Genomic DNA, 26,214 nt, shown 5'->3' with positions numbered 1-26,214 from the left:
AATGTCATAGGCACTTGCTGAGAAGTAATAATAGAGAATCGGAAAGAAACTGAGATGGATGGGTTCCCACTCAATCTCCCTATAAACTTGCAGCATGTTGAATAATAAATAGAGATGTTTGCAAAGACATAGTCTCATCTTTCTTTATTCTGTGTTTAGTCCCACAGAGAAAGAGATACTAGGTCCAAGAAAAAAAAAAAAAAAAAAAAAAAGAAGTGGTTTTTGTTTGTGTATTTCTTTGTTTTTCTCTGTTTTTCCAATGGGTTTAAAGATAGGAAGAATTTTTTAAATCCAACCTGGAGATCCATGGGCATTAGATCATGTAGAAAGGAGGCAATGTGTTCATAAGAGTTGGCACTTTTTCTCCTTTTCCCCAATAAATTGAGGGTTTGCTTAAAGAAATTATTTTGTGAAAGAAATTCAAAAGAAGAAAAGCAGTGCCTGAACTACCGAGATCTGGGACAGATGGATATCATATCATTTTGATAAAAGTTTTGTATGAGTAGCCTTTAAGAGATTCTTAGAGGAAAAGAAATTTCTCTTCTTGTTCTTGACTTTCCCAGAGTTTGTAGGAAGCTGTTAACAGAGGACTGATTTGGCATTTAAAACTCAGTACTTGTGTTTACAGACTCTCCAGATCAAAATGGGGCTGGCGAGTAGAGGAGATATAGAAACCAATGAGTGTTGACTGGGATCTACTATGCAGGCCATCTAGGATCCAAGTTCTGTCCTTCTGCTAACCAGCTGTGTCTCCATTCGTTGAGTTCCTCAATTGTGCTAAAATAGGACCAATGATGTTTATCATGTGTATCCAAAAGGGCTACTTAGAGTTAATTACATGAGAACATATCCATGGACTTGCCCCACAAGCATCTAATGTAATAGAGTTCACACATGCAAGGCAAATATAATTTTAGAGCTTTTGGTTTAGAATTATGGGGGGGGGGGTTCTCAATGCTTCTAGGTTCATTTGGCTGGTCTGTTAATTAAATTGACAGAAGACAAATTAATAGGAGAAAACCAAATTTAATTACATACAGCAAGCCCCACAAAGACAATGAGAGACCCCCTAACAGGCAGTGGAGGTGTGTGTGCCATTCTGAGCTAAAATGAAGGGGATGGGGGTCTGAGGCTTCTAAGGGAAGGAAGACCATTCACAGAAAGATGGGAAGAATGAATGTTTAGTAAACCTAATTTGTGGTGCCATGCAGAGACAATGGGACAAAGGAAGGAAGTTGAACAAACAGGCCCTGTCCATCTCCACGAATCATCATTCTTTTTCCAGAGACATCCATGTCTTTTTCCTAAGCATAACAGACTAGGATATGATTCTCACATAACCTATAAGAGTATTTAATTCAATACTCAAAATATATTTAACCTGCATCTAATCAAGAGGGAAAGATTTGACCAATCCAGAACTTGAGATACTTTGGCAAGGTGACTGATCAGAACTTTTCAGTCACTGAAAGGAATCAAAACAACAACAACAAAAAGTACCCTTTGTACTTACCTCTGGTGGTAGCTCTCTTCCTAAACCAGGCCCTGGTAGCTCTCTTCCTAAACCTGGCCCATCTGAACTCTTAGAGGCAGTTGAGAGGGAAGTATAAAGCTCTTTCTGAGTCTTTTAGGACTGGATTGTCTTCAGCTCAAAATAATCATCATGCCAGAGTGGTGCTCTCTGGGGAGACTTGTTCTGAACCCCTTCAGAACGATATGTCAGCTTCTCTCCATCCCTCCTCTCATCCTGCTAGTCTTCCTTTTCAGTAATACTTCCCCAGTGTAAAATGCATTGTGGTCCTTGCTTCTCATCTTCATGGAATCAGTTGAGAAGGAGGGGAAAAAGTATGGTAGTTTATCTGTAAAGAGGTGTGTGGTGCCATGTTTGACTACATGAGCTCTGAAGGCCAAAGGACTTGAGTTCAGACTGTGCCTCTTCTACTCAACATCTATAACAAGTAGTCAAGTTACATCACCTCTTTATGTTTCAACTTGCTCATCTGGGCAAGGGTTGTAATTGCTACCTGTCATGATGGTACTGAGGATTATATAAGGTGACATATGAATAAAATGCAACTCACTTTCTGCTTCCAACCATTCGTTTAATCTCTGTTTGGTACTGAGGATTATACAAGGTGACATATGAATAAAATGCAACTCACTTTCTGCTTCCAACCCTTCGTTTAATCTCTGTTTGTGCAGGTGACCATCTTCCTCTAGTCTCTCAAGAACACATCAGTCAGCCCCATGATTTTGTCCAATCTCAGATAATAGTCACAAACTCAATTAACTTAAATCAAAGTAAAAATTAAATATGAGAATGTAAATGTCTAGTTCAAGAGATTAGCCAATACTCTGAATTTCCTTTAATATTCAGCCATTCTCCCCTTTTCTGTGTTTCAGGCATACAGGAAAGGGAAAGAGTATGGTGGGTAGCTGGATTTCTCCTCTCTGCCCCTCTCCCCCACCCCTTTCCCAGGCCTTCAGCAGAACTGGGTTTCAGCTGCTCTTCTCAGAGGCTCACTAGAAGGTAGAGTGAGGCAAACCTGGTGCTTCTCTCTAAGGGCTCTTTCATGCCCCCTCCCCAACCATATGGCTCCCCTGACCCCTGTGGTGGATATATTCCAGATGATCACTCCCTGCAAATCTAAGCATCTACCTTTCAGTTTCTTGTTGCTTAGGTCCCCCTGCCCTACCAAGGAATCCCATGGGACCATGAACAGGAACCTGAGATGCTTTTCACTGGGGATCTCCTTCCTCAGGTGGCCATATCTGACTCATAGGAAATAGTTTTCTATCCCTTTTCTGGCAAACTCTGGGAGTGCAGGTTCACCCTCACATCAAAATATCACTTTGCCACCAAATAATGGGTCAACCTTGTTCTTATTCTAGTACATTCTGCACTATACCCCAGTTCCAGGAATCCTGTAATAACTCTCTCCTCTCTTTGGGGCAGTGATAGGATAGGTGCCTCCTGATGATAGGTGCCTTCTGATGCCTTTTACCCTCAAAGTGGGCAAAGACATACATGTTAGACTCACAGAACATTGTCAGCTAATCTCCACATGGCAACTTGACCCCTCACTTTGGAATTCTATGTCCATTTAATCAGGGATCTGGTCAGAACTTCAATTTTATCATCTATTATTCATGCTAGATGAGTTCATCTTTTAATAAATACCTGGCATGTAATAAATGCTGAGTAAACAATAGCTATTGTATGATGTAATGAGAATGGATCCTAATTATTTCAATAAATATTTATTAAATTCTACCCATGGGCAATAAGAGAATATAAAAATGGGTGAGACATTGATCCTACCCTCTGAAAACTCCTGGGCTGGTAGCAAAGATAAACAGATCTCTTTAATTACAAAAGCAATAGTTTCAGGATTTCAGGAGCTCCTGACTTTAAAAATTATGGGTCTGCAAGCAGATTAAACTCCTTCTAAATATAAGGATCCTCAGTTCCTCCTATATCCATCAGCCTTATCAGTTCATATCCTTAACTAAAGGATGATAGCACCTAAATGACTCCTGGGCCAGATCTTCATTGGCAGGAAAGCGATTCCAAGCTATAGAGGTCTTTAGCTGGGACCCCTTCTGATAAATCTCATATTTGTTGAACAAAGTGCTGTTCATCATCAACTTTGCAATTACTGATCCCTGTTTATTGAGCTCAGGTTTCTGTGCCTGTGTGAGGAAGTGCAGTGGGACAAAGGATTGGGAAAGGGGATTGTTATAAACAACAGGGGGTCATTAGAGCTTTTCAAGCAGTGGAAATCCATGGTCTGATGGTTACTTTAACCTGGCTTTGAAAGGAGGATAGAAGCCACACATGGGCAGTCCAGAAAGGATGCTTTTGCTTCCTTTTGGAGCAAGAGGCTGGAAGTTTGAACAGGAAAGAGGCAGTGGGGACCCAAAACACGAGAGCGGGGGAAGGAAGATGGAAATGGAAACTATTCTCAACAAATCAGGAGGGAACAGGTGGTTTATAGGAGAGGAGGAAGGTAGTTGGGTGGGGATGAAGGGTGAAAATGATTTTACTTTTAGGCATGCCCAGTTTGAAGCCTGGGTGGACTTTTTGTGGCAAGAGGTGGTTGTGAATGCAAAGGTAGAACAAAAGTTCATGAAGAACTCCATGCTAAACAGGCGAATTAAGATGTTGTCTCCATGAGCATGATTTCAAAGAGCAGCAGTAGAGAAAAGTGTCTATACAGTTCATTCACCTAAATTATTCAGATCCCAATGGCCTCTAATTTTTTTGGCCTGGAATTATACTCATGGATGTCTTATACAACCCATACTTAGTCTTTGGAAAACCTGGCAGATAAAGAAATCCTTATATCATTTCTATAATAGGTTATAAAGCTAATTTTAGGAATATTCCATTGAGAATATCATACAGTCAAACTGTAGTCTTTGCGGAAGTAAATGGAAATCCAAATGAGAACAAGCAAAGGCCATGTTCTCCAAGCTTTCTATAGTAAGGGAGCCAGCCACCATCCCTTGCATTTGGCAGAGGAGACTCACAGACAGGGGAGTGGAAAAGCTTGATGGTGGGGAAAATGAAAGGCTTCGGAAGTGCTGATTGGTGGCTCTTGGCTGGCTTGGGGAAAGCTGGAGTCAGGCTAGCTAGAGCCAGAGCATCATATGTGATTACTGAGGGAAGCAGATATGGCTTTCCCTGGTTAGTCCTAAATGGAAATTAGGAATGAAAATTAGGGAAGCTGGCAGTTATTGATCTGAGTTGGGACAATTGCCACAGAGGTTGTAGTTTGGCTCCCTGGACTGGTTGCAGCAAGTTGTGACTTTGAGTTCTATTTCAAGTTATATGGTCTCACTGTTGTCCCTCTACATATTGAGTCTCTCCAGTTGAAACACGTTCCACTTTTTAAAATGTATTGTCTTGTTATTTGCACAACCTTCTTGGCCACCATGGTCCAAATATCTTGTGCACTCAAAAGTTACCTTCTGGGACATTATGTTCAGATTGGTTTGTCGGTTAATCCCTGGTCCTCCTGTATTAACTTTTTAAAAAATGTTTATGTAAGCAAAAACACACAAAACACCTTTATACAATAGAAAGTTAAATTCATCAGAAGGGTATAAAATCAAAAGACAGTTTCTTCTCTCCCCCTATCAGCCCCCCAGTTCTGGTCCTTAGTTAACCACTATTAATAGTTTCTTATACATTTTCTTCCATATAGATCTTTTCAAAAGTGATCTATACAGGGCACCTGGGTGACTGAGTCAGTTAAGCATTTGCCTTCAGTTCAGGTCATGATCCTGGAGTCCCAGGATCGAGCCCCATGTCAGGCTCCCTGCCCCGTGGGGAGTCTACTTTTCCCTCTCCCTTTGCCCCTCTCTCTGCTCCTTCTCCCTCTCTCTCTTTCTTTCAAATAAGTAAAATCTAAAAAAAAAAAAAAAAATGATCCATGCATATGTAAACATATAAATGCTATACCTGTACTTGCACATTTACTTCCCCCTTTTCAAAATTTTACACAAATAGGATAATGCTAGAAGAACTTCTTTTTCCAAGCTGCTTTTTGAGGTCATCTTTGGAGATCTTCACATCAGTATAATTCAGTCTCACTTATTCTTGTATTTTAAAATTTGAATAGATACTCCTAAATTGCTCATACAAAAAGAGTGCCCTAAGTATCTCCTCATCGGGTGTTTGAGAGTGCTTTGTTTTTATGCCTTCACTGAAAGTAGATATTCTTCCTCATTTTAACCAAGATGTTAGGTACTTTAACTTGAATCTATTTTACTGCCAGTGAGATCAAGGACCTTTTCATATGATTTATTGGTCATTTGTCTACATTATTTTTCTGTCCATTTTTCTGTTAGATCAGTTTCTTATCCCTTTGCAAGAATTTCTTGTATATTAAAGAAATCAATCCTTTATTTTATCATCAGTCCTTTTATTTTGTGTATTGTCTTACTTTTTTGCCATATGGAAGTTTTAATTTCAAGTCCTTAAAATTTATGAGGTTTGGTATTTTTCTCAGTGATTTGAATTTTACTTCCCAAATCGAAAGGCCTGTGTTGCAATGTTGTGCTTTTTAATCAAATCCTTTTTGGGAACAGAGTTGCATGGAATGGAATGAGGACAAATCGGTGTATCTGGTATTTCTTCCTGAGTTGGTGGACTCACTTATCTCAGAAGAGTTAATGAAAGCTTTGGGTTAGAAGCCCTGAGTGTCCCTGAGTGGCCCCTACTGATGAGAAGAAAGGAACAGGAAGCAAAGATAGAGTTGTTAATCAACCACTGAAAGATCTGTCTTCTCAGGCAGTCCACTGAATGCACTTTTTTTTTTCTTTTGGAAAACAGCACTTGATAGTTGCCACCCAATCCAGGCATTAATTGCTATAACTCAGATACCTGTATAACAGGGAAATGTGAGCAAGTCATGGGTCTGGGGATAAAGTGACCCTCTTTGGGAGCACATCTCGTACCAAATACCACAACTCAAATACTGTAGCTTCCTGCCCCAGACATATTTGAATGGAAGGAGGGAAAGAGGATAGGGTAGTGTAAGAGTTGAGAAGTACAGAGCGGGGAGTCAAGAGATAGAAAAAAGTGCTGTTTAATTTGCTTTGTCCCTTTTCTGGTATGGTTCCTTATTGGGAGGACAGGCAGTGGATGCTGCTTTTATTCTTACCATCACCAGTGTGATCCAGCCCTTCTTTGTGTTCTACATACCCTTTTGGAAGTTAGAAAGGAGGCACTTGATTTTTCCAACAGGATAGTTTGTTCACTACTTTGCATTTGTGGGCAGACCTGACTGAAACAGAACAGGAGGGAGTTTGGGGTTTAGAATGTTTGTTTCAGAGTTAGGTGCTATTTAGCTTTATACTATGCTGGGTGGTAACTGATGTCAGAAGAATACCACCATTTATCCTATGAGGCACGTCTCCTCATGTCTTTCTTTTCCAAGAACCTGTGTTGACCTAGCCCGCAGTTTTTTGTTTTTTGGCTTTTTTTTTTTTTTTTAGATTTTATTTATTTATTCATGAAAGACAGAGAAAGAGAGAGGCAGAGACACAGGCAGAGGGAGAAACAGGCTCCATGCAGGGAGCCTGACATGGGACTCAATCCTGGGTCTCCAGGATCAACCGTGGGCCAAAGGTGGCACTAAACCGCTAAACCACCCGGGCTCCCCTATCCCACAATTTAAGACAATATCAAGCTGGTAATCCCTTTGGAAAATAGTATTTCAGCATAATAGGGTGGAGAGGCAGTCCTTCCATCCTCCCAGCTGCAGATGACCTTGACTCAATAACTTTGGTTCTTGCTGTCTGCTTCCTAGACATCCAAGGGCTCAGTTCTCTACTTCTTGCATCTCTTCTTACTTCGTCCTGGCTGAGTATGGAGGCTCTGGAGGCTGAGTCATAGCAGCCCAATCATCTAGCCAGTCCCAGAGCTTTTATTTCTCTTTTAATCAAATACCATAGAAAGAAAATGATATGCTTAGTTTGAGTCCAACTTCTCTGAATGCAAGATATTTTGCATTTGTGTTCCTAACAGGCATTCTCCTCAGTGTATAGGTGGATCATTTGGGCATGAAGGATCCCATCTCAAAAAGAGAACTCAAGATGTATCCTAATCATTTCTTGGCTTGAGCCAAATCCATGACCATGGACTGATCATTCTGGAGAAACCAAGGTTATGTCTATGTCTCAAGGAGCCTACCAAAGAAAAGTTCCATTCTTTCTTCCATCAACTAAGAGCCTACCTTCATTATTTTTTCCAAAGACCACATGTCAACATGTAAAACCAATGAACATTGGATGAGCCAATGTTTATATTAAAAATAAAAATAATCACCATAGGGAAGAAAAAGCACAGCTAGATTCTTCAATATTTTATTAAGTCATTCATACAATAGATATTTATTTAGCCCTTACTACATGCCAAGAACTATGGTTTAAAAATTTTAAAATGCATTTAAAATTTAAATGCATTTAAAAATGCATCTAGTATAATAATAATAACTGAAGCCAACAAGTATTGAACTCTTACTACGTTTTAGGCATTGGAATAAATGCTTTATGTGGATCATCTCATATAATTTTCAAATCAACTCTGTAATTGGGTTCTTTTATAATTTCTATACAAAGATAAGGAAAAGGAGGTTCAGAGAGGTTAAATGACTTGCCCAGGAGCCTATTACTAACAAGGATTAAAGCTGGGAGGCAAAACAGTGTACTTTTCACTTTTTAATTGTTTGCTGTTGTTTCTACATGAGGCAGAAGCAAGACCCTGCCCTCTTGAAACTTGTAGTCTAAATTGGTGAACACTTTTCATCAGATAGACTCTGAATCCATCTCTGGAGGAATGTGGAGTATCCTCCAGAGAAGGCTTACCACTTTTCAGAAGGATCTAGGCTGGTGGTACATACCCAATTGATGGGAGTTGATTGATTACATAGACTCTTTATTTTCTCCAATTATATCCATGTCTCCCATTTCCTGTGTCCTTCTCGTGTTCTCATCCTAGCATCCTTTGCCTTATCCTTCTGCCACCCTCTTTCTTCAGTGTCTTCACCTCCACACCTGTTTATTTTTCCTCTCTTCCATCTAGACAGTCACTAGAGTCCCCAAATGTCATGCAATGCAGTTTTGAAGGAAAACATGGAAGGGAGGGAAACTCACTGCAAATGAAATGAGCTATTGATGCATGACTTAAGAAGCCTAGGGGTCCTTCTTTAGCATTCTCTGGCATTTAAGGGACTCAGGATTCCAAAAGCACATCCACTCCATTCTGCTGGTGCTAATCTCATTTTTTCCATGATTAACAACCCCGTTCATTATGTTTTCAGCTCACATTAATCTTCTCTTCTGTGAGTTTGGTAACATTTGGAGTCATTTCCCTCTGTATTTATCCATCTGGGATCTTTAGAAAAGATAAGTTTGCAGAGAGTCATTTGTTGCTCATGCAGAAAGTCATTTGTTGCTCACTGAAATGAGAGGAAGGTACATTCTCCTTGTTTCTCAAATCCTGAGAGAGGACCCTCTGAAGTCAGACATGGAGCCCCATTGAAGTCCATAGGGTACTCCATTTGGGTTTGAGCTGCAATGTAACAGCATCAGAAATCACAACAAGCAATGCTTCCTGGATTCTGACTGACTGTTCTCACAGAGCGGATGATATGGGGAGAGATCTGTGGGGGTAGTGGAGAGAATTAGGAGATTAATAAATCAGAACAAAGCCTTTGACCTGAATCCTGTCTCTACACTTACAAGCTATTTGACCTCAGACGAATGACATAATCTGTTCAAAATCTACTCACTTCCTCAGTGAACTGGTCCTAATTTTTGCCATTTTGGAAGCTCTGTCCAACAATATATTATATATATTTATAATTATGTAAATTATAAATAATTTACTATTTATATATACGATTGGAGAGAAAAAAATAGGCTATTGGGAAGGTCTTAGAGGCCAATATATTTAAGTTCTTATATCTTATAAAGTCTTGAAGGGGTGCCTGAGTGGCTCAGTCAGTTCAGCATCAGACTCTTCCTTTCAGCAGTCATGGTCTCAAGGTTGTGAGATCAAGTCCCATGTTGGGCTCTGTGCTCAGCACAGTCTTCTTGGTATTCTCTTCCTTTTCCTCCCCCTTCCTCTCTGCTCCTCTTCCCTCTTGCTCTCTCTCTTTCTCTCAAATAAAAGATTTTATCTCAATATTTCAAAAAATCTCAAATATCATATTTATTTATTTTACAGAGATAGAGAGAGAGAGAGCACATGAGCACCAGAGAACACAAGCAAGGGGAACAGCAGAAGGAGAGGGAGAGGGAGAAGCAGACTCCCCACTGAGCAGGAAGCTGATGTGGGGCTTGATCCCAGGACCCTGAGACTATGACCTGAGCTGAAGGCAGATGTTTAACCAACTGAGCCACCCAGGCACCCCTAAATAAAATCTTAAAAATGAATAAATAAATGAGTAAAAATAAAAAGTCCTGGAGGTGTGTATCATATCTAAAGATCTACTGGGGAGAATATAGTTTGTTTAGAAAACAGAGAATCAGGGAGACAGCTCTTTTGGAGATTCTGTTCTCTCAGTCCCTAACAATAGTCTGTTGTGAAAGTTGGAATGCATTTATTCATTTCTTAATTCAAGTAAGATGTTTCTTTAGAGAAAATATTCCAACTGGACATCCATTCAAAAGCCATGACAATTATTGCTATCTATGGTCATTAACCATGAAATATTGGTGTTATTTCTCATTGCTGCTCAAGAGCAGGTCTAAATTGCATTAATGCATCTGTTACTGTAGAAAGAAGGGAAGGTCTAATTAGACTTTATTGCTGTCTAATTTAGAAGGGGTTCAGGATGTTGAAAGGACCAGTAGAGATGAGAGAAATCTGGACTGTTTGCTGTAATTCTGTACAACTAAAACCAAGGCAACATAATTCGGAAATGTTGTCATATACTGACAGTCCTTTTGCCCAACACCTGGGATTTGAGCATGAGACTCCCATTATGCAGATAACTCCCAGTGCTGTTGGTGAAAATTAACTACACAACCAACTCTCCTACCCACGTAGAATGCCAGATGCCTGAGAGCACTTTTAATTGCAATGTACCTCCCTCTGCAAAAGAGCTAATTGCATCTGTTTCCCTTTCCTTTAGGTACCCAAGCAAGGACAGGAATAATGAAGAGACACGTGTGTTAGTTGCAACCTTCTGAACCAAGCAAGAAGGAAATCAACAGTGTGGACAGGGCTGGAACCGTTGGCACGCTTGCTTGTTGGAGTGAATGAGGAATGGGCTTGTGATTATGCTGACATTCCAGCATGAATCTGGTAGACCTGTGGTTAACCCGTTCCCTCTCCATGTGTCTCCTCCTACAAAGTTTTGTTCTTATGATACTGTGCTTTCATTCTGCCAGTATGTGTCCCAAGGGCTGTCTCTGTTCTTCCTCTGGGGGTTTAAATGTCACCTGTAGCAATGCAAATCTCAAGGAAATACCTAGAGATCTTCCTCCTGAAACAGTCTTATTGTATCTGGACTCCAATCAGATCACATCTATCCCCAATGAGATTTTTAAGGACCTCCATCAACTAAGAGTTCTCAACTTGTCCAAAAATGGCATTGAGTTTATCGATGAGCATGCCTTCAAAGGAGTAGCTGAAACCTTGCAGACTCTGGACTTGTCTGACAACCGGATTCAAAGCGTGCACAAAAATGCCTTCAATAACCTGAAGGCCAGGGCCAGAATTGCCAACAATCCCTGGCACTGCGACTGTACTCTCCAGCAAGTTCTGAGGAGCATGGCATCCAACCATGAGACAGCCCATAATGTGATCTGTAAGACTTCTGTGTTGGATGAACACGCCGGGAGACCATTCCTCAATGCTGCCAATGATGCTGACCTTTGTAACCTCCCGAAAAAGACTACCGATTATGCCATGCTGGTCACCATGTTTGGCTGGTTCACCATGGTGATCTCCTATGTGGTGTATTATGTGAGGCAAAACCAGGAGGATGCCCGGAGACACCTTGAATACTTGAAATCCCTGCCAAGCAGGCAGAAGAAAGCGGATGAGCCCGATGACATTAGCACTGTGGTATAGCGTCTGGACAGACTGACACCGAGAAACAGATTCGTTTGCCGTTGCAATAGAATAAGTGGTTTACTTCTCCCATCCATTGTAAACATTTAAAACTTTGTATCTCCATTTCTTTTGAATTATGCCACTGTTGAACTTTTAACAAACATGATGACGTAACAACTCATTTTAGTTTAGGTGACCCACCCCTGAAATGTACCCCCAGTGGTATAACCTGAGTAAGCTACTATCTGAACATAAGTTAGATCCATCTCACTATTTAATAATGAAATTTATTTTTTTAATTTAAAACCAAATAAAAGCTTAACTTTGAACCATGAAAAACAGAGTGACTCATTGGTTCAGAAAACGGTACGGCCATTCCATTGCTTTCGAGAGAAATAGGCAACCTTTATGAACCTAAAGAACTATCATAATGAAAGATGTGTTATTAAGCCCTACTGTACACTGGGGAGCCATAGCTGAATTATCAACCAAGGAAAGTATCTATCAGACTTTAAAGTACTGAGCCTTAGCAAACCTGAGCAATAATACACAGTGTGGCATCCTGCAGAGGCTTCAGTTGAGATGCTGCTAGGTGTTTGCTGTCCAAAAGTTGGTGTGTTTAGCTATTGTGTTATAAATACTTAAATATAAATATATTTATAAGATAACAGCAAAGCACACTACTTTTATTCTACACTGGAAAAATGGAAAAAAAAACCCAAAACATATTCTATCCTCAAGGTTGCCTTTTGGTGGGCAGGGGTATGTGGCGAACATAGAAATAGTTATGCTGAAAAAGAAGGTCCTAACAGTAGTGTAGCATCAACTGTGTGGAAGGCATTTTATAAAATTATTATGTCTTTCAACCCTCACTATGAAAGGAGAACGTGACAACTGGCCGATTTAGAGGAAACTACAGGTGGAAGGAGTTCAATGGCCTACCAAGTAGAAAGTACTAGAACTTGAATTTGAACCAAGACTTTCTTTCTCCGAAGGCTGAGATCTTCTCATTATGTACCTACTGGGTTGGTCTATAGAGGTATGATTTAGATGCTAAAAAATGTCACCATGTTAAGTGTACAGTTTCATAAGTTTTGACAAATGTATATACCTATATATCAAGATATCGTGTCCCTGCTACTGTTCGGAGATAGGAGAAAGCTCATTTCGTTCTTGGAGTAAGGAATTGTGGGGTTTTTGTTTGTTTGTTTGTTTTTGAGGTGACATTACAGATAACCCTTGGAACTTGGATGAGATCTCATCAGAGAGTGATATAGGCAAGGAAGGTAGATGGAGCAAAGACGGAAAAGCATAGGGTGGTATGTAGGATGATTCTATAGAAGTTTGTGTAGAGGAGCAATGAGAGACCAAGCTGGAGCCATATTAAGGGGAATCTCAATTCTTGGGAGTAAAGATAATTAATAGAATTTATAGAGCACTCACAAAACACCAAGTATTTTCTTTGGGTTGTATTAATAAATACACCTATTAATTAATAATTAATTATTAGTGAATGAGGGATCAGAGACACAGGAATTTCAGTAATTAATTCAGGATCCTAGACCATATAAAGGAGTACAGTAGGTACTGAAATCCAGTCGGTCAATTTTAGAACTTACGCAACTCTTAACCACTATACAGCACTGCTTTACAATCAAATACTTTAATACAAAAGTTGCTAGTTCCCAGACCAGGAGGTTTTCAGATTCCTAAGTGATGGTCTCTAACAACGTAACAGCAAAAGTAGTCCTTTGCAGGGCTTAAGTAGGAAGGATGGGTCCTTCGCAATTTTGACCCACAGAGCCTTCTCCAACCCGTGTTGGGTTGTCTTTCGGCCTCCAGGAATCATATTTCTGCCCTTGGAAAGCACAATGGTATCCATCCATATCAATGGTCTCTTAAAAGGTTATTGGCATGGACCATGAGGGTCGGCCAATCCAAGACCTGCAGTAGAACATTCAGCAACGTGGCCAGCCTACACTTGGCAAATACCCCAGGGCAACGGGATTGGCCTCGTCAGCAAGTCAGAGATGTGAAATTCAGAATATGGGCTCTAGCACTTCTGCATCCCAGTGAGAAAGAAGCCAGACTGTCTGATTTTGCTAACTGGGTTTGAACGCCTTCCAGAGAAATTGGAGCTTTGCTGAAGATTTAACGCCCCCTGGAGGACAACATTTTAATATATCTCTGTAAGTATTGCCACAGAGAGATGCCTAACTGAATGTATCTTTTTATTCGCCTAAAGAATAGGAAAGTCCAGGCATTGCTAAAATAATCCTTTAAAAAATCAATTGCGTTTATTTCAGTGTATGAGTCATATTCATTCTAGAAAAGCGTTCGCAAATCACATAATCCATTTCAGGTTGCTTCTTCCAAAGTAGCCTTTATATTCATACTAATAAGAGTTGTTTTTGTTTTTGTTTTTGTTTTCCTAATGGCCAATTGCATTAGTCAAGTGAAAGCACCTATAAAAAAATCTCTGAAGAGTGTTGTGTTATGGTCACATACTGGTTCAGAGGTGGCAATGTCAATTTCCCATTTTTGAGTTTGTAACTCTCTGCATACAAAGAGGTAAGAAGTGCATCCTAGGGTAATAATCATTCTCCTGCCTACATTCTATGTGTAGATTTTCTGTTAATAGTGCTGTGAGTGCGAGTGCTTTAAAAAAACAACAACTTGGGCAGCCCCGGTGGCCCAGTGGTTTAGAGCAGCCTTCGGCCAGGGGTGTGATCCTGGAGACTCGGGATCGAGTCTCGCATCGGGCTCCCTGCATGGAGCCTGTTTCTCCCTCTGCCTGTGTCTCTGCCTCTCTCTCTCTCTCTCTCTCTCTCTGTGTGTGTGTGTCTGTCATGAATAAATAAATAAAATCTTAAAAAAAAAACAACCCGACAACTTTAAGTTAGGTTGCCATGAATTGGAGTGGTTAGGCCATTGGAGGAGAAAATTAATTCTTTAACAAACAAACAAATAACAGCCTATCAGGCTCCTTCATGACCAGAAGTGGAAGGAAACACACTTCTCATCAGCTTGTAGGGATGTTCTGCCTACTGGACCAACAGCACACAATGCCAAGAAGTGGCTTCCTAAGGCCCACAGCTGGCTATTCAGAAAAAGCCCCAAAATACCCACAGTGGTTTTGATCCAGTATGCTATTTAAGTTTCTGACCCTGCTACGTATCTATATACTTGGAGAGCCACCTATTTTGGAACTGTAAGATTTTTTAGATTCACTATCATCCTATTATCCGAGGCGTGTATGTGCCATTTTGCCTTTTAAATATTTTAAATAACAGCTTCTCTGTTCAACCCCCTCCTTTGGCATCCCTCTGCCAACCTCAGCCTCTTCCGTTCAAAAACACCTGGGAAATTTGGTCTAATCATTGACAATGTGCTTATCTCTGAAACAAGACAAATCATAAAACATGCCAGCCCAACTGGAACATTTTTAAGAAAGTGATAAAAAGTTATGTAATGGAAGCTTTGACTTTCAAGAACACTTTGGCAGATCGTAATGCACTGACATACAAATTCTGCTAGGTACGTGTTGTTCTTTTTTACGTCCTTTGATGATTACCCACAATGATTCTTGTTCTGACATCAACAAGCATAAGGCAGTATGAGATGTGGGTAGGTTTTCCTTATTGGCTCGAGACTCAATTCATTCAGTAAGTTCTCTCATCTATCTGGCACAGCTAGAGAATGGAAAATTCTGCCTAATGAAATGTCCAGGTTACTAGAAATAGGCGAACTCCTAAAATCTCGGGGCTGGAAGAGTCCTAGAGATGATCTCACCCATTGATTTCACAGGTGCTGAAATGGAAACCTGTCAGCCCTGGACATTTGCGTGCATGTGCCCATATTCTCCACCCAACGTCCTTCACAGGACGCCACCTGCCTCTCCTGCTGCGTTGTTCCCCGGTCTTCAAAGAAACAGGCAGTGTAACAATAGATGCCATGAAAATGTCCCGGCTATCAGCAGCAGTGTCTTTGAGGATTCAGAAGGCACTTGAGGTTCTTACGTTGTCACAGAGTTGTCATGAAGAATATCTGTGATTCTAAAAAGCTTCTTGCTCCCTCAATATAGGATGAGATCATCTGTTTTCCTTTCACAAACAGCCCCCAGATAACATGCTCAACACTCTGCAAGATCTGGCTTCTCAGGGGAAAGATGGAGAAAATGATTTGGTGCAGCTTCCTAGGGAGGGAAGGTTGATTAGCATATTTCCTTGAGTAACAGCATAACCCCCCAAGAGCAGTCAAGTGCAGACCTGCTGTCAGGAGCATAAGTCTTTACCTTTACCTGATATTCTTCTCCAATTCCAGAGCTCTCATCAACCTGACTTCCCAAAGTGATGTCATTGATTCCTCAGGTTGGTTGATCTGACCCAGACAAAGCAGACTAAAGGCAAACTCATTTACCACACATTTGTAAACACCTTCCCCAACCCTTTTCCAAATCCAAATAGGTGAATCAGGACTTAGGAAAAAGGAAGACCTGAATTTATCATTTGCCCACACACTCTTATGGATGGTCCCAGATGCACCAAATGAATTAGTGGGTCATGTGGATCTGGCAGGCAGCAATTCTTAAAGTCTAGGACTTCTTTCTACCAGCTCAGGGAAATCATTATCTTGAGGCCACAAAACAGACATAGAGTCTAACAGTATCACGGGGGGGGGGGGGGATACAGTAAAAGAAAACCCACCCCTACTTTATGCTTCTAACTTATTTAACATTAAAAGAACCAGAAGCTAAAATGAATTATTTAAGTGTGTGTGTGTGTGTGTGTGTGTGCGCGTGCGTGCGCACATCCATGTGTGCATTGAGATAATATGGTGGGGAACTGGGTCTTGAAAGCATCAGGAAAACAGGTAGTGAGAGCACTAAAAACGAAATCTTTCAGTAATCTAATCTAGTAATGCCCAAGGTTTGGGATTTCCAGAGAAATTATCAGATGTATTTTGAAGGCTGTCCCCAGGTCCAGAGAAAACATGCACACTTGTCACTAATGGCAACTGAGTTGATCAGGTTTGAGAGCTGTGCTCAAATGTTCTGCATTTTGCTCACTATTTTCAAAAAAGAATCAATGTATTTACTTTCTTTGCCTGTAGATATATGATCAACTAACTGACCAAAGTTTGCCGAATCTGACCTTAAAAGCTAGGCCTGAATACACTGTGGGTCGGTCTGGGTTGGGACCAAAATTCTTTTTTTTTTTTCCTCTTATATTACATTTACTTTTTTCTTCCAAGAAGAGTTTGCAAAATGGAAGGCAATTTAAAATCTGGCTGTTGGTCTAAAGATTAACAAGCCATCTGTTGAGCTAATGGCATTGATTGTTGAAGAGATTTTAAAATAAAATGGCCCACAGGGACTGGGATGGGGCCAGGCTAATTTACACAAATCCAGCTTCCTTGGGCTTGTCCACATTCCTTCTGGAAGAAAGATATATGAAAGATGCTGGTTGCTCTCAAAGTCTTTCATCCTCACAGACTGTCTTGCCAATTCCCTGGCTGCAGTGACAAGGGGAGAATGTAAAATGAAGAACGAAAGAGAAAAACCAGGGAGAGCACTACCTGAATGAAGGACCTGGGGGAGCAAACAGAACTGACCTAAACTGACATTCTCAGCACTTAGCCATTCACAAGACCTCCTAGCTTCCCCTTAAAACCTGAACTGAAGAATCCCTGCACACATAAGTCACAGATAAAGAGCCTTTTATCAAATAAACCCCCTTTCCCTAACAACAGTTATCATTTACCTGGCATGGGACCAGGCTTCATTTCTACCTTCCCTTCGTCTTACGACAGCCCTGCCAAGTAGGTATTATCATTGTTCCCATTTTACTGATGAAGAAACTGAGATTCTGAATGTATTCCTCCCAAATCCCCACAGCAAACACCCAGTATCAAGCAAGGTCCAGCTATCTGCAAAGTCCTTCGCTTCACCTAAGCCACACCACCTGGTTACGTATCATCCTTTAGTTTTATGAAGTCTTGTCTTAAGCCCCATGGTACTACATGAGGAAAAGAGAGGGCAAGTCATTTTTCTTAATTTGCACAGGAGAGAAAGGCGCCAAAGAAGCGGCAGGCCTTAGCTCACTCAGCCAGGTAGCAGCAGCGGCTAGTGTCTGGGGACTGCAATGGCTTGTCACCATTTTCCACCCATCCCTCTGTGCCAGCTCTGAAATCCCGTGTATGTGTAAAGTAAGCCATGCTCCTGGGCAGGGCAGATGTGACTATAGCTCTGGGTCATGGGGATGGTGACCAGTTCCACAGTTGCTACCAGGAGGGTAATGAGGTCAGTGTCTCAGGCATTGCTTTGTGGCCACTATATTTGACCTCAATCCTACCATATTTGTGTCCATCCACCAAATTTCGACTGGCACTTCCTGCATGCAGTTATGTGAGGGTTTACCTTGGCTACCACAGCACACAGCCACTCATATAGAAAGTTGGGGATACCAGGGAGTCGCCACCCTCAACCCATGACTAATGGGCACTTGATGCAGAAACACCCAACTCCCTTGCTCTTGGAAGCATGTGTCCCACTCCGTGCCCAGGAGGATGAAGAAGCTCCACTGGCCCACTGTGCCAACGGGCTTCATGACACACTTCCTTTGCTATTGTTCCTCCCTTGTCTTATTTCTCCACTACCCTGTTTGAATTTCCTTCATCTTCTAAATAAACACTTTGTACTCAAAACCTTGTCTCACTGTCTGCTCACTGGGAAAACCTTAACTGAGATCCCCGAGTATACCCTACACCAATGCTTTCCAAACCCAGCTAATGATCGGATGGATTGACACAGCTTTTGAACAATATAAATAACTGCCTTACTCAGACCTGCTGAGCTGGAATCCTTGAAGGATGGGCTCTGGCCTCTGAATTTTTTGGTGGCTCCTCTGTTCCTGAGATCTAGGGTGACCTGTCAGGTAACTCCAACATAGAGAACATTTTGCTCTGGAAATTTCTTCTCAGATGTTATGCTTGGCAAAACTTTGCTGCCATACAAAAGTGAACAGCTGTCCCCTCACGGATAATGAATGTCATCTGAACCCTTAAAAGTTGCTGTCTTTTGCCTCACATGCCAGAAAATTAAGGAAAAACAAAAAAGGCTGAACTTTTAATTTAGTAACCGTATCTGATGTCCTGGTCCATCCAGCTGCAGTTTAATTCCCCTGCTTTTCACCTGTTGTCACATGTAAGTAATCGGTTATTCTGATTGTTTCAAATGCATTATTTTCATGCTTCTATTTTACTATAAGCATTTCTTCAAGACCCCTCAAACGCTTCATACAATGGCACAAGGAAAACGGTTATGTTTATTTGCTGCCTTTTACATTCTCCTCAAATTTAGAAATTGCTTCTGACTCATTACCCATTCAGTACTGTTGAAGTTCTTATTTTTTTTCTTAAATAATTTGTTTCTCCTTGCTTTTGTGTGCCCAAAATGTTTGATACCCAATTATCTTTTGCTATGGAACTGATGCCTTAATCAATAAGATTCAGGATCAAATGCAAGGTCAAGCCTCAGAATCCCATAGCCCCCAAGTGGCTTTTACTCATGTGACCCCATCACCCACCACAGAAAGAAAGAATGTGGGATGCATGATAGAGAGCATCATTTTCCAAATATGGGTACCAGGACCCAGAGATGCTAAGTGACCGGCCAGGCATCTCTGTGTAATAACTGAAAGAGCTCAGACTTGCAAGAAGTTCTCTTGACACCAAAGCCCGTGCTCTATCCATTTCTCATTTATGAGGCATGAACACTTTTGGAGAGAGGTCTTGGATAATTTTAAGAAAAAGGGTAATTATCTGGTTCCAGGGGACATTTGTTTTTTTTAGAGTTAAAAAAATCCCATATTCATCTGTACTCAAAGTTGGCAGATAATATTATCACTATTGCTGACATTATAAAACCACAAGCAGTATTTTAGTGCTTTATTTTTTTTCTCCATTTACTCTTTTCAATTGATGCCATATGCTATTGGCTGAATATGTCCACCTCAAAAATTGTATGTTGAAGTCCTAATCCTGATATCTTAGAAGGTGACTGTGTTGGAGGTAGGGACTTTAAAGAAATAATTAAGTGAACATGAGGCCTTTAGAGTGGGTCCTAATCCAATCTGACTGGTGTTCTTATAAGAAGAGATTAGGACACAGAGAGACACCAGAGCTGCATGTGTCCAGGGGAAAGGCCATGTGAGGACACAGCAACAAGGTGGCCATCTGCAAGCCAAGGGGAGGGGCCTCAGAAGAAGCCAAACCTGATGACGCCTTGATCTTGGACGTCCAAAACTGAGAGAAAATACATTTCTGTTGTTTAAGATATCCAGTCTCTGGACTGGTGTTATGGTGTCCCTAGATGTCTAATACATTAAATTAACCCTTGACTTCTAGGAAGCATTTTGGAAGGTTTCCTTTGGAGGCAATGTAAGAAAATTTTAGAAAATGCCATTAATTAATGTCACCCCATATCTGGATCTTTCTGTATTGCCTTCAGTGTTTGGGGACACTTTTGCTTTTGAAAGGGACTTATGTACCTCTTTGCTCTGGAAATGCCCCATGCTGAAAAGTCAGTGTAATAACTGAGAAATGAGGACTTTTCAATGTAGATATATGAGAACAAAAGAGACAAAATGAATAAATGATCAGACAGTGCTTCATTTCCAACTATTTTAAAGAGCAAATTGGCCATAGGTAATAAAACATCTTAATTGGAAGAGTGATATAATTATTTGGGTGCCCTGTATGTAATAACAGCCCAATCCCTACTCCATCTCCTGCCCCAGCTTCCTGAGGAATTTCCTCAGAGCCACAATCTCAATTGCTCTATTACATTATTGTCCTTAAGAATGGGTCCTAAAAATGGGAAGCTTTATCAATTTCTTTCCAGTAATTTCACAGTAGATGAGCTCAGTTTACAATCCAATGATCACTTCTCTGATTAGGGGCACTGAAAACTCTGACCAGCCCGGTAAATGAGGACTCTTGCCTCTCACCTTTCAGAGAGCAATAAAAACACTGTAATTAGAATGGGCTTGCCATTTGGTAGCTGCTGCACACAGCTGGCTCCCCTCAGCCAGCAGGAAGGGGTTTAGCTAGTAAGAGGCTCAAAAGACTTCTGTAGGCAAGAAACTTCGAAGCCACCGACTGTGGGAGGCCTATTAGGAAACAGTTTGTGGTTCTACAGATTCAGCTACTGTGAGCAAGAGCCTACCATGTAGAGAGGCCCAATTAACCCAGGGTTTTAATTGACCTTGAGATGAGGTTGGAAAAAAAAGCAAAAACAAAAACAAAAACAAAAAACAAGACTTGCTTTATTTTGCTTGCAAGATAAAAATAATATCGATGTTTAAAAACTTGGGAATACAGAATCATGTAGAAAATGAGTAATTTAAATGACATGAAGAAGAAATATATAAATTCCTCCAAATCTCACCACTTAGAAGTTATGGCTCAACATTTTGACCTTTCTTCTGGACATCTCTCTCTCTGCACATACACATACAAAATTCCACATAAAAGGGACATTGTATGCATTTCGTTCAGACACATTTAATAGCTCCCTATTTCCCCCCCTCTATAATGCCTTGACCAATCCTGTCCAGTTTTCCAGAATGATCTCTTGCTCCCTACCCCCCACCTTCTCCTGACCCCTGACTCCACTAGGTTCCCACCTATCCTATCATGAATACTTGAAAACTTCCCCTGCCTCTTATGAGATTCTTTGAAGAGTTCCAAGCTGGTATGAGACCCTTGCATTTCTGAGAGCTGATTGGCCGATGAGGTCAGGAGAAGCTGCAGTGGGGCCAAGGGATGATCAGAGATGAGGAACTCAAGTATTTGTTGCACTAAATTCATGTGGAGAAAGCTAGTGGCCTGGACAGGGATTGGGGCAGTTGAACCAGAAAGAGGTGGATTTGAGAGATGTTTGGGAGATGTGTTCAGGTATGTACTACATGCTGTTCTCCTCATCATCATACTTTTCTTCCTCCTCTTCCTTCTCCTCCTCCTCCTCATCCTCACCACTGTCAAGGTAGCTGTTAATCGCTTTTGTTCTCTGTGCCTAACGTTTAAGGATTATATATGAAAATAATGGACTCAATGAAAATACATGGAATTAACGAAGCTTCAAAAAACCTAGCCAAATTGTTCTGGCCGGGCCACATGGTTTCACTGTGGGTTGAACGTGTTGTAGCCCAAAATAGGTTTGCTTTCAACTGCATCACAGATTAAGTGATCTCATATCTTTTCTTCTGGTAGTCAGAAAAGGATGAATTTCATTTTATTTGAAGACCTCTTTTAATGACAGCTTTAAATCAAAAACTGCAACCGCTTATCAACCTTGCAGGGAAATAACTCAGTTCACGTTAATGTGGCTTATTAAATTTCTTGTCTAATCCTTGACCTGAAAAGTAATCACCTGGTATCTCTCTGTTCTTCTAGCTCCTCCCACATCTCTGCATATGTGGAGAACTGTTTTGTAGGAGGCTGGGCAATCTCTCACTTTTATTCAGGAGATTAGGGCATGAGGTGCTTGTGCCTTGAGCTCACAAAAGGAGATATTCTTTCAGGGTGGATGGAAACAACTGGAATATGCTTTCCCATGCCACTCAAATGTCACATCATGAAGTCCAAAAGGTCAATCAAAAATGTTATATTATTAAAGACTTATTGTCTAGTTGTCAAAAATAAGATGAAGTATATTGTCTTTAAGACTCAGTGGCACAAAATATTCTCTGGGACCCTTTTGTGTTGCAGAAACTTAACACATAATACCACAAAATAATGAAAACAATCACTTCAGCTGATAACATGTATTTTTTAAAGATTTTATTTATTTATTCATGAGAGACATAGAGACATAGGCAGAGGGAGAAGCAGGCTCCCTGTAGGGAGCCTGATGTGGACTCTATCCCAGGACCCTGGGATCATGACCTGAGACGAAACCAGATGCTCAACCGCCGAGCCACCCAGGTGCCCTGATAACATGTATTGAGCGATTACTATGTGCCTGGGATCATACTTAAGCACCTATCATGACTTCATTGGTTACTCTTCAGAGTGATTTTCTGAAGTAGATACAGTTATGATTCATGTACAAATGAGTGAACTGAAATAAGGAGGGACAATAACTCACATGAGGTCATGCCTTCTCCGATGTACAGCAGGGATGTCAGTGCAAGCAATCCCACACCAGAGGCCACATAGCCACGAGGTAGCTTCACAATGCTGCTCTATGCCAGGAGGACACGGTCCATGTGTTTCCATCATCATGATAATTAACACTTGGCTTACTTCATCTAATCCTGAGAACATTATGTATCATTATTATCTTCATTCTACAAGTCAGAATGTATGCCAAAAGAACCTTCAGTGAGTGACCAGGGTCCCTGAGTCAGTAAGACAGAACAGAGACCATGACTTCAGTATGCATCAATATCCCATATCCCATTCCAAGCCATAAGTGCCATCATGCCTGATGTTAGCTTCCACCCGGCATGGGAAAGTGAAGCTGGAATTTTTTTAAATTAAGGGACATTGAATTTTAAACGTAGATTTTTCTTCCTCAGGCTGTCACTTATTTCCCTTAATCTATCCTCATGATCTTTTAATTGTTTGTCTCTTCTTTCCTCAGTTTCCCTCTTTGCCATCAACTTGTCTTCTATGTCACTCACTCGTTCTTCCACCTCGTTAACCCTCGTTGTTAGGACATCTAGTTTGGAGTGCATCTCATTCAATTGATTTTTAATTTCTGCCTGATTGAATTTTATCAAAGTTAAACATTTGTATGTCTTAACCTAGCTGCCATGATTTAATAACTCATGTTCATCATAAGTAACAGACTATGCAATTTAATAGTTACATGAATGTCTGGTTTTCACCTAGATTACAGTACTTTGCCAGTACTGAAAATCTACCAACCATTTTAAGCGTTAATAGCTATAGGGGTGCCTGGGTGGCTCAGTAGGATAAACATCTGCCTTTGGTTAAGGTCATAATTTCAGGGTCCTGCATAGGGCTCCCTCCTCAGTGGGGAGTCTGCTTCTCCATCTCCCCCTGCCATCTCCCGGTTCATTTCCTCTCTCTCTCTCTGTCTCAAATAAATAAATAAAATATTTTTAAAAAGTTAATAGCTACAGTCAAGGTAAATGGCCTTATTTAAGACAATAAATTATAATGTATCACATCACATAATGGGTAGATGTTGAATCCAATTCATGAATGTTCCAGTTTCATTCATTTCTATGACAGGTTGGACACTTTAGCCATAACATACACTCTTTTCTTTGAGAAAAAAGTATGCAGTAAATTTTTCCTAAACATGGGAGATGTCTCCCAAACACAATTTTGTGATTCATCTGAAAAAGAAAAATCAAAAGTAAGAAAAGTAGCAGCTTTGGGAATGAAGTAATCCTGTATTATTTTAGTCTTTTTTCTCCCCCTAGAGCTTTAGCCCTACCTAAATCAAATGACATATATATATAATGAATTAAAGGCATAATTTCAAAAGTCAATAGGGGAACAACAAATACTCTTATAACAAGGGCACCTGGGTGGCTTGGCAGTTGAGCATCTGGCTTCGTCTCAGGTCATGATCCCAGGGTCCCCTGTAGGGAGCCTGCTTCTCCTTCTGCCTATGTCTCTACCTCTTTCTCTCTCTCTCTGTGTCTTCCATGAATAAATAAATAAAATATTTTTTTAAAAAAATCAAGTGCTCCTGTAATAGACTGAACCATGCTCCCATCACATCTTATCTAGTGCCAAAGGACTTTCATACCTCTTTCTGGACAGAAGTAGCAGAGCCCAGGCCTCAAAGAGGCATCTACTGCTTCCACTCACCCTCCTATGCTTCTGCTACCTGCCATAAGAAAAACATATCTCAGCTACTGGGCTAAGGATCATGCTAGACCCATGAAATGGATTTCTGGAACTTCCTCAAACAGATTATCTGGTAGCTTGAAGCAGAGTCACCCCTGTTGACTTTCAGAACTGTGAGCCAGAAAAATAAGAATGTTTCCTCCTAGTCTCAGTCTATTCGGGCTGCTATAACAAAAATATCACAGAATGGTTGGCTTAAACAACAAATATTTCTCACAGTCCTGGAGTCTGAGAAGTCCAAGATCAGGGCACCAACAGATTGGATGTCTGGTAAGAGCCCACTTCCTGGTTCACAGATAGCCAGCTTCTGGTTGTATCCTCACATAGCAGAAAGCAAGAAGTACATTCTTTCAGGATTCTCATAATAGCACCAATCGCATCCATGAGGACTTTCCCTCATGACCTCATCTAATCTTAATTACCTCCCCCAAAGTCCTACCTCCCCAAACCAACACAGTGTGGGGAGAAGTGGACAGACTCTCAACACATGGATTTTAAGGAGACACAATTCAATCCATAGCACTCCTTTAAGCCACTGAGATGTTTAGTTTGTTCAGTATACAGTATGATGGCAGCCATAGCGACCATTACATTCCATAAGCAATAGCCTTAAAGTACATCTACAGGTAAAAGGATAAGCAAAAAAGTGCCCTCAAGGATTCTGCTGACTACTATAAGTGAATGGCCCTCAACAGTGATGGGGAGAAACAGACTAGGCCTACTGTGTTCTAAGCCTGGAGATCAGACTTTATTTTAAAAGGAAATGCACTATGTGTGTGATGTGCATAGAAACAATCCACACCTTTCCACTGTAAAAATTCTTTGATCAAACCCTTCATTGATAACAAAACACCATCCTCATGTGTCAATTTGATTCTCACATAAAAGCAAATGACTGTAGGCATGAGTATCAGTAAACATTTTGTTTAGCTCCCCAAATCACTGTATATAATATTGATTAGAACCATGCCAAATCATGTGTCTATATTTTATTATAAAGTATCTTCCCAAGATTGGCTTGAGCAATTCATAAAACTCAAAGGACATATAATCCATGGGGAATGAAATGTGTTGAGATTTTTGCAAGATAATTAGCACTTTGCTGAAGAACGAAGGTACTCACTGTACCCTAGAGCTTCCCATCAGTGGAGCTGCAGCTCATTGAGAGATAAGTATGTGGCAAGAGAATCAAGAATTTCCATCTCACTTTCTTATTCACATCCTGGTGTTAAAATTCATTGTTAATTGGATGTATGGCCTATTATGGTTTGCAAAGTGTCCCTCACAAGGTGAATCACTGCATATGCCACAGCTGTAGAGTAAGATAGAACCAGCTTTGAATCCTGGATTTTCCATTTCCTAGGAATCACCTAGAGTGACTTAAATACTATGATCTTCATTCTTTGGCTCTAAAGTGAGAAATAATAATAACTACCTCCTGGATGAAATGAGATCTATTGTGTCAAGTGCATGATATGATATCTAGATATAAGACCTAAGATTAAGGTTCAATATTGTGTCCTGCTTCGACATCTGGTAAAATGAGGAAGGATACAAATGGCCTGAGTACTAGTTCCCCTCCCTAACACTCTGCTCCCATGGGCAAGATCACCTAGCCAACAAGGCTTCTTATCCTCCCCTAGAGCTTAACATTGGTCTAGGGGACCAGTTATAGTCCTTTCTTACCCTGAATAGTGAGCTACAGTTTTTTGCTGGCCCTCAGAATTATTCAAGCAAGCCATCACTTC

General features: G+C 40.7%; 1 protein-coding gene across 6 annotated transcripts in view; it reads left to right on the top strand.

The window, feature by feature from the left end:
• Positions 1–11,914, top strand: part of LRRC3B (leucine rich repeat containing 3B) — an 86,132-nt gene extending 74,218 nt beyond the window's left edge. For all 6 annotated transcript variants that reach the window (XM_025461036.3, XM_025461037.3, XM_049099957.1 and 3 more), the window contains one exon: positions 10,650–11,914. In XM_025461036.3, the coding sequence (XP_025316821.1) occupies positions 10,814–11,593 (780 nt within the window). In that variant the 5' untranslated portion in view covers positions 10,650–10,813 and the 3' untranslated portion in view covers positions 11,594–11,914. The remainder of the gene's footprint in view (positions 1–10,649) is intronic.
• The last annotated feature ends 14,300 nt before the right edge of the window (positions 11,915–26,214 follow it).

This window comes from Canis lupus, chromosome 23 (assembly GCF_003254725.2).
Source record: "Canis lupus dingo isolate Sandy chromosome 23, ASM325472v2, whole genome shotgun sequence".
NCBI lineage: Eukaryota > Metazoa > Chordata > Mammalia > Carnivora > Canidae > Canis > Canis lupus.
Note: the sequence above shows the minus strand (reverse complement) of the source record. Positions and strands in the feature narration are given on the sequence as shown.